This window comes from Bombus vosnesenskii, unplaced genomic scaffold (assembly GCF_011952255.1).
Source record: "Bombus vosnesenskii isolate JDL3184/JDL3185 unplaced genomic scaffold, Bvos_JDL3184-5_v1.1 scf7180000013295, whole genome shotgun sequence".
NCBI lineage: Eukaryota > Metazoa > Arthropoda > Insecta > Hymenoptera > Apidae > Bombus > Bombus vosnesenskii.
In genome coordinates, this window is record NW_022882946.1 from 4,887,408 (window position 1) to 4,896,892 (window position 9,485).

The 9,485-nt window shown below is 43.5% G+C and overlaps 1 protein-coding gene across 9 annotated transcripts in view; it reads right to left on the minus strand.

Annotated features, from left to right (window-relative positions):
* Positions 1 to 1,406, minus strand: part of LOC117233140 (Down syndrome cell adhesion molecule-like protein Dscam2) — a 124,133-nt gene extending 122,727 nt beyond the window's left edge. For 4 of the 9 annotated variants that reach the window (XM_033493153.1, XM_033493151.1, XM_033493154.1 and 1 more), the window contains exon 1: positions 838 to 1,405. In XM_033493153.1, coding sequence (XP_033349044.1) covers positions 838 to 865 — 28 coding nt within the window. In that variant the 5' untranslated portion in view covers positions 866 to 1,405. Of the gene's footprint in view, positions 1 to 837 lie in introns of all 9 variants that reach the window. The other 5 variants (XM_033493156.1, XM_033493157.1, XM_033493155.1 and 2 more) reach the window with 2 other exon arrangements.
* Between the last annotated feature and the right edge of the window lie 8,079 nt (positions 1,407 to 9,485).

Here is a 9,485-nt window from a genome sequence, read left to right on the forward strand (position 1 = left end):
CGCAAAAAATGAGAAATCATTCGTCGAAGGCCGATTTTTCAGAATTCACGTACGTGATAGTTGGAATAAAGGAACACGTCCCTAACAGACATACCGTACGAAACGTTTTCACACATGACTCACTCACTGATGTCCGAGATGCATTCATGCACACAAGTTACGCCGCATAGAACGTGGTCCTTTGATTCGACGGCTCGATAGGATGCGCAGATTCGCCGCCTCTATTTCACAAATTAGATTTACACGGGTGTCACGTGCTCGGTCGTTATCTCGTTTCCAATACGCGTTGCCGAGCGAAACTTTTAGAAAGAGGGTAGACGCACTCGCGTCCGTACACGACGAACGTACGATTGTTTCCTGGACGGTGGAAGCAGCTGGTTTTTCCCGAAATAGCACTGCGAAAATCCCGGAACTATCGTCGATGCTTCCGCGCCTCTTTTTTTCGCGGTAATTTTACGCGCCGACGAATTCCGTCAGAGATACCCGTGAAATCAGTTCGTCCTTTCATCCCTCGTATCAGCACATCCACGTTGAAAAAGGAAGGTAGAAAAAAAAAAATTTGGGGAAAAATGGAAACGGCGTTTTGTGAAAATTTCTGAAAGCACCTGGCAGACTTCTATCGATCATCGTCTGACACGTAACGAAACGATGTATCCGAATGCGTAACGTGCACGAGTATATCAGTGACTGTCGAACACGGCTCTATCGCGCTTTTTTCACGAATCGGATCCATGCGAGATCTATGAAACTTCACTCAACGACCGACAAGGTCAACTCGCAAAGTTAACGGACAGCGTGACACACGCGGAAATAGACTCGAAATCGCAGGACACTTACCAACAAAAATTAGGCAGCTGGCCAGCATCGTTCGGATCCTGTTCCGTTCTTGGACCTCTTGGTCAACCTTGTCGAAGGCAACTTAAACGACGAGCACTTAGCCGGTGGTCCTCGAACGTCACACCGGTGCCGGCGCTCGGTCGTGGTGGAACGTGGTCGTGGTCGCGGTCGCGTCGATCGACCGGTAGTTAGTCAGATGTCGCGTTCGTTCCTCCGATCCTCTGTCCGTGACCGCGACGTACGCGCGAAGTAACACGCGACGACGAGGCTGCGAGGATCAGCGACGATGGTAAGTCACGGATGGTTAGGGACTTCTCTATCACACGGCGATCGGTGTCGTGATCGACGTTGATGGTGGTGCAGCCGACCGCGAAAGTGCACGCGGTGGCGGTGCAGGGTCATACGTGCGCGGCCAGACCAGTCGCGGCGTAAATCGGCGCCGAGGAGAGGAGAGGAGGGGACAGATAGGTGTAGATAGAGCGAAAGAGGTCCGGCAGAAAACGCGGCGCGTCCACCCTCGCGAAAGTCTTTGGCCTCCGGCACCGCCGGCCACGACTGATCGTACCGGAGAACCCCCGCGAGTCCTCGCGCGCATGCGTCCAACCCTCTCCCTCGCGAACTATAGCGATCCTTCTCGCGCGGACTTCAGCTTTCCACTGTCTCGCTTCTACTCCGATCGGCCGTGTCGTAGGGGTTGGAAAGGGTAGCTGCAGGTGCCACAAAGAATGAAAGGGAGGACGTACGGTGCGCGGCCGCTGCACGCATCCAGCATTCGTAGATGCTTGCGATGCGTTACGCTTTTGTCCGTTTCTCTCTCTGTCTCTCTTCCTTCTTTCATTCTTCTCCTTCTTTGTCTTTCTTTTCTATCGTTCCTCGATATTGTCTTACTATGGAGAAAGAAAGTTCTTTCCAGAATATACGATTGCGTCTTGAGGTACGCTCTGGATGTTCGACGTGAAACGCGAACAGGTAGGTGGATGATCAGGATGGGTTAGTTTGTGGCTTCTGGCTCGGCAAGTATCTTCTTCTTTTCTCTTGTACGTTTTTCACGAAATAGAATGCTACGTAAAGTAGGATGTTGATCCGACCGCTGTTTTCGTCGAGTTTCTGCTGTATATACTTGCTGTTATAGTACCTTTAGAGCGTCGTAAAGAGTAACTCTAGCGTAATTTTTATTCAGCTTTGTCGCGGATGTTTTCTCGTAGCTTTTGCTACGATCGACGGGGATGGCGTGTGCATGGGTGCTTGGAATGAAAGGCCGCGAGTATTATGCTTGGTGATTGTTCCACGCACGGTGGAACTTTCGAAGACTTGGCCGGCCCGTATTTTGTATTTTGTGTACGACGCGCGCGCGCGCGCCCGTGTTTTCGCTTGGAAATTGTCGCGCTCGCTTTCCGCGACACGCTATTAATTTAAACGACGGCGCACGAAAGTTTGTAATATATTCGATGTCATTTCGCTTTTAATTTATTCGGTTTTACGTTAATTAAAAGAAAACACAGGCTTTTTTCTATTAAAATATTTGGGACATGCAACGTTATTAATTTATGTGGAGTTTTTAATTTTACTTTACTGGCTGCGTCTTCGCTCCTCTGTTATACGCGACCAGATTCGCTATTGAATTTTAACGCGTAACAGAAATTGCGTTCGGAGCAGGTTTCTAGTGGAAAACTACGTGCAAGCTTTTCAACGGTGGCAGCGAGTCTATTGAGAACGAATGGGTTTGCTCCTATCAATTCTTCGTAAGAGTCTGTCGTCGTTTTCGTTTTAATTCTTTGATCACACAGTCGACGCTAAATGTCTTGCCACTAGATCGTCAACATGCGTATTATTAGGCTGGCAACTATGTGATTGCGGATTTTGTCAATACCACCTAATGACAAAATCCGCAATCACCTAGTTGCCAACCCAATACATTGTATCGTGCGTTTAGTTAGACTGGTTACGTATGTGTTAAATTTTGACAAATTAGAAAACTCATTTCAGCATCTTTAAAAGTAAAAATATAGCATCCAAAATAGTTTGGTACCGGTCGATATTTTATACATCGTCTGACGACAAACGCGTAAAACAGTACCTGGATCATAATTTGGATATAGCGAACTATTTAGAATGCATACGCTAGTAGCCTTAAGTTCTCGAAATCGATACACCGGGATTCCAATATCAATTCGTTTAATATGCTATTATCCCTGTCATTGTGTTCATTAGTCGATATTTTTACATTACGTATAGGTATCCCCGGTCGAAAGACGTTGCGAACCGAAAATCGCCTGAACTAATAAAAATCAGAGACGCTAAGAATCATAGAACGCATAGCCTGGACTTCTCAGCTCATTGGGACTCACGTATTAGGCTTTTGAAGTCGTAGGAATCTGCATTTCGGATCTCCGAGATCATCGAAACCAATATATCGGACTTTATAAGTCGTGGAAACCCATACGCTAAGGCTTTGAGGTCCAGCACTGCCACAACATCGTTCGAATCCATACGCTAGGATCCTGACATTCTTGGAGCCTACACGCTAAAACCCAGAGGCTTCGAAACCAATACACTATGACCATGAAACTATATACACACCTAGTCTACTGGCTAGGTTTCAGCAAGTTCTTAGCGTATCAGCCAAACAGGTCCAAACGTATGGATTTCGACAATCCCAAAGGTCTAGTATGTGGGTTCCAACGACTTTAGAGGTCCTGTGTATTGATTCCGATGATCTTAGAAACCTAGGACGTAGATTCTAACAATCTGAAAGGCGTAGTGCGCGAGTTCTAACGTTACCGGAAGCCTAGTTTATGGGTTCAAACGAGCTAGGAGACCTAATATATGAGTTCCATTGATCATAGAGGAACGGTGTGTGAGTTGCAACAATCTCCTAGTTTAGGTATTTGGATCTCAACGACATTGATGTAGCAGAATACGCGTTTCATTAATCTTGGTGTCTTACGATCCTGGTTTCGGCGATTTCAGAGACCTGGTGTATGAGTTTCAGCGACATCGCCGTAGTACTGGTATATGGGTTCCAACGATCTTGGAGTTCCAGTGCATGGATTCCAATGACCCGGGATGTTTAGTCCATGAATTCCAATAACGTGAAAGTCGTACTATATGAACTTACACGTCTAAATACACAGACACATACACGAATCTCTGCAGGTTCCATTTTGAATATTATCCAACTTCGATTCTCCCTAATTCCTCGTTAAACGTATCAAACAAAGTTCAAACGCAATGCTTATGATACTGTTTGCTATGAAGTATTGATGAGTCATCAGCGCGTTTAAACTATTAAGAGTCTCGCGTATAATTTAAACGGGCCAGCGAATAATTCATGATTTCGCATACGATAGAGATTAAAGTTTCAGCATCCTTGCCGCATATAATCCCTTCCAAACCGCACACGCGATTTGCGAGCTCCAATGATCGTTTATTGTGTTGAAACATGTAGATGCCGTGTAGAGCCAGGAAGAATAAAGCAAAAGCCGGATATTGCGTAACGATCGTACGATGCGATACACGTCGTGTTTGAAGCCACGATGCGGTGACGACTCAAAATGTTTCCTCGTTTCGTGGTAACAGCTTCGTAGAATTATAAATCGCTTGATTCTTTTCTTTCTTTTTTCTCTTTTCCTTGTCTATTCGCTTTACGTGTCTGACGTTCATAGAATTCCCCGAATGGCGGAACGGAATATTTTTGTCAATTTGGCATTGCAATTTAGTCGTTCATGTTTTCGAAATGTACGGGAATTTGCTCGTATCCGAGTTTCAGGTTCTTTATTTTATTATGCGCGTCTGCCAGCTTCTACGTGAACGTCAGAATAAAATAGTGGAAATTGTATTACTGTGCAAAAGTTGCAGACTTTTCGAGAAAAATTTCATAAATGAAGCAAAGGGTGTGTCCGTACGATATTACTTGTGCTTTTTAAGCATTCGATTCTGGAATTTAATAATTACCGCAAAGTATCTCAATTAAACCGAAATATTCGATATTTTAAGAAGAAGAATATCTTAGAAAAAAAAGAAAGAAGAGGAATATGTATAAATGTTTGATTTCCATTCACGAAACGTTTTTACAATAATTTCAAAAGAATTTTAATACGATCTCGTGTAACGTATCACGATTTAAATGTAATGAATACTTAAAAAAAGTAGGATTACATCACGAAATCCATAGATTCCGTTGGTTTTATAAAACTTTATAAAGTGACACTAAAGAAAACGTATTAGAGTCAACCCCTACACACAGTAAGGAACAAATCGTAATAGTTATCGTTACAAAACCGTCGAATGATCATAATTTATTGCGTTACTTGCGTATGCTTCAGTAGCGCGTATATGTGAAATCTCAGACATTCAGCAACTTACGGAAATATTACGATCACTTAATGCAACAAACTTTTCTGTAGTTGTATGTTACGTGCTTTAGAAAACTTAATGATTATACGACTATATGTACTTACCTAACTAATTTTAGAAGATTGAGGATAAAGTTAAATTTTGGTAGAAGAATGGTCTGTACATTCTCAAACTTTGAAACCTACGTGCAATCGTGAAGGCGTGCAAAAATTCATAGCAAGATCCTCCAGAGAAATACGGATTTTACGTATCTCGTCTGACTTAAAAAAGGAAAAAATACACCGATACTACTTTTCCTACGAGCACGATATTTGTCTTCCAGTACATTCTATTTATTTGTCCCTCGGCTAATCTAATGTAAGAGCAGCAAAGGCAATTCGAGCGAAACTGAAGACACGCGTTTGTATCAGAGCTTAACGCCCCATCGCGAAATTCCCTGCTTGTTTCTTTGAGCGTTCGACGAGCACGCTCGTTACCCGTTCCCCGACCATTCCTTTGTAACAGTTTGCTGAAAATTTATCGCGCTTTATGACGCGTATATTGCGTCCCGGCATCTTTCTCGTTACCGGTTGTCATGTCGAGATTTCTCGAACGAGCTGCCGACGCGTCGTAAAGGGCGAAGATGGAGAGCGTCGCGCGAGTATCAGCGCGTATGAAAAAAAAAAAAAGGGTGAACATTTTGCAGTCGTTGCATCTTTGAGGAACTTTGCAACTTACGTGCACGCAGTCTCTTGTCCTAGCTGCACCGAGCTACCTCGGAATGTATAATTTATTCTTTTAGAGTTCCTCCTTATGTTCGTCCATCTTCTTCTCCTCTCCTCTCTCCCTCTCTCTCTCTCTTATCTTCCTGGTTCCTCTACATTTTTTATCCTTACTCAAACAAGTCTCGTCGTTTTCCATATCGAGCTTTCTTCTCGCAGCGCGCGTTGTCTCTGTGCTTAAAAAGCAAGAAACAAAAGGGAGAAAATGCCGTAAAAAGAGAAAATAATGGAAGAAATAAGTAAGAAAATACAAGTCAGAAAAATACGTATTCGATTCTTCAATTTTTACGCAGTTATTTGCCAGAGATTCCAGCGTCCGAGTTTTAACGACTTTATTAAAATATACTCGGCCCCGGTTTTGGTTTTCATTCTCTCCTCTCCCCTCCCTCGATTTCTCTGTCTCTCTCTCTCTCTCTTTAGTCTCTCTCTTTCCCTGGTTTTCTCGATGCTTTCCGAAACGAGCCCCTGGAAGTTGTAAGAAACTGGATGGCTGCAGTTTCTTCCCCGGAACAGAGGATGCCGGCTATATCATATTCATACAGTTTTTACAAAGTTCTAGGACTTCGTTGTTTATGCATACGCAGTAGCGAAATTTCTATACCAGAGGCAACGATCCAGCTCGCGATGTAAATTCCAGCGAACGAAATTTTCTGGTTTACTAGGCTCGAACGATCCTTGATCCTTGACTGAGAACGACGAGCCCACTTGGCGAATCAATTTACATTTTATTTTGCTACAATATATTTTAGACTTTGTAATTTAATTAGACGAGCACCGCTTCGTTTTTTAATGCACGGATAGATTATACGAAAGGTACAAAGTATTTTGTTTGCAACGGCGAATATTAAATTTGGCCTAATTAATTCTCCTGTATCAAGGATTTAATGCGGTATTTGAAGAATTTTCTAACTCTGGAACAATCCAGTAATCGGGTTAAGGGGTTGTTCGGTTTAGCGCGCTGAAAATTATGCGTTTCTCGTAAATGTTTTGCAGAAAAGTCGTTGAAGATAATTGCGATTTTTGCGTCTTTCCAAATTATTGTAAAACGGAGGAAAATATTTTATTCAGCCGTACGCGTTATAGTCGGGAAGAGAAACACAACCAACGCTAAAAGCATTGCCTTTTTATTTTTATTATTATTATTTTTTACTGTATTTTATCGTGGCGCGAAAAAATGGCAGTCTACAAATTGACTTAAAGCAAAAAGCGTTCGTTGTAATCAGCAAACAATCTTTATTGTAATGGTATTTGAATTCTTCGAGCTAGAAAATTGGAAAATATGGTCTCCAGAAAAACGTGTGATATATAAAGAACTACTCGAGATAAAATAGCGTGGCAAGTTCTTCAATTTTCTGATTGCGATCTGTTAGACTTGTTTCATTAATTTCGGAAAGAAATCTTTGAGATGCTTGTTTTGGAAATTCCAAGTTATCCATTAGAGGAAGGAGAAAACATTCAGCCCGTGATCCCTCGCAATCGAGTAACCTTCCCAACTTATTAGCCGCGTCATAAATCAGAAACTCCTTTGAAAATAGAGTTAAGCTTAATAAAGACAAATTACTTGGGCTTGAACCTTTTCCAATACAGACACGGTATAACGTGCATTTGATACATTATAATAGATCAGAACGATTCATTAATATCAAAGCCAGTGACGACTAAAAAGTATAAAATTTATATTAAAAAAAAAAATGCGCTGTCGTAAATCTAGAAATTTTCGAAAAATTTCATTGCAAATAATTCTGACAATACTGTTTTTTCAAGAAACGAATCATTAGACGTGCAAGCTATCGAAAATCCACTGAATACTAAATAAACAATACTAAACAGTCTATAATTATAATTCCTGTATCTTAAATGTTATCATAGGTATACAATTATTAATAATTTATTTCCTATAGAAAGTTGAAACCTATAAAATTCAAAAATATATACATCTACGTATATGTACTTGTTGTGTATCAGAAAGAATGTAAGATTTTAAACAATCTTAAGAATAAAATAAGAACTCCTTCTGAATTTTCCTCGCTTTTTACACCTTCAAAGCGTTGCCAGTCTCGAAACTTAACCCTGACCATATTTCCGTGTGCGTCTTTGAAATGATCACCATGGAACAAACAGGGAAAGAGGAAGGAGCAGGACAGGTTGTTTTCGCGAAGGATGGAATCGCTGGTAATAAGGCTGGACACCCAGTGTACAGGCGGAAGGATGTGTTCATTGGCTGAGAGAACGGGGCGGCGACGAGGGACACGAAAGTTTTGACGTTAAGCGACGAGGGAGCTTGCAGGCAAGCTTGAGCCGTATGAAAGGAACGACGGAGACATACGGAGCTGAGGTAACTGTTGTCGTGGTTAGACAGGGACGAAAGGAGCAGGAGACGGGGGAGAAAGTGGCGCAAGAGAGAAACGAGGGGTTTGAGGTTGGCGAGTGAGATTGGCGATGAGAAAGAACAGAGAGAGAGAACCGAAGGTGGAACGGAGGTAGCACGGCGTGCAGGACGGAAAGAGACGCGAATAGCCTGAGAGTGGAGAGTGAGAATGAAGGAAGAGAGTGGAAGCACTCGACAGGGGCAAAGGAGCAACAGGAACAAAGACAAAGAAACAGAGAGGAAGAGAGAAGGAAGGGAAGAAGGAGAGAAATAGAAGAGCGTGTCAGCATGTGTGTATGCGTACGTGCAGAGAACGAAGGCAGAGCTTGGTGCGTCCCGGGGTTGCAGCATGCACGAAAACGAAACGAAGCGAAGGCTGGAGCGCGAGAGACGGATGGAGCTAGGCCAAGTAGAATGAACGAGGAGAGAGGGTAAACGCGGTAGTGAAATGGGCGAAAGGAAGAGAGAAAGAGAGAAGGACAGGGTTACCGTGGAAGAGAGCGCGTGCATCGGAGGCAGAGGGATGCAACGACTGTGTCCGAGCACGTCGTTAAAACCCGACCCGGGGCTACGGATTCCGAGTCGTCTACCGGTGGTAGCAGCCCCTCTTCGGCATCCTCGACACCCTCGACACCCTCCAGCAGCGCCGGTCTATCGCCCGCGCTCTACTCGTTCGACTATTGTTTCGTCAAGTGCGACGTAAAAGACTCGAAGATCCGCCCATTGTACTGGCTATTAAGGCTGTTGTCTTGACGCTCTTTTTCTCTATCTGTCACATTAGTCGCTTGTATCTCTGTCTCGTTCTGCCTATTTCTTCCTATTGCCCTTTATCCCCGTCTCTTTCTCGCTTTTACTCTTTCTTTATCGTTTTCGGCGGGAGGAGCCACGTAAGGTAACTCGTAAAGAGCTAGCCGGAATGATTTGCACGAATTCAAATTTGTCCCCGGCTCACGTTCTCCGCTGAGAAGCGAATTAAGGGACCAGGGAAAAGGGTACAACGGGAACGCGTGCTTTCTAGGTGAATGCCTCGGGCACCGGATACGCGAACGTTCCTCTGTTGTTCCCAGTCAGTGATGCGCGCGTGTTTTGACCTTAACAGAGTGCTTACATCGAAATATCGGATGCATTTTCGGGCCTTGAAAACGTTGGCTCTGGTTACGCGG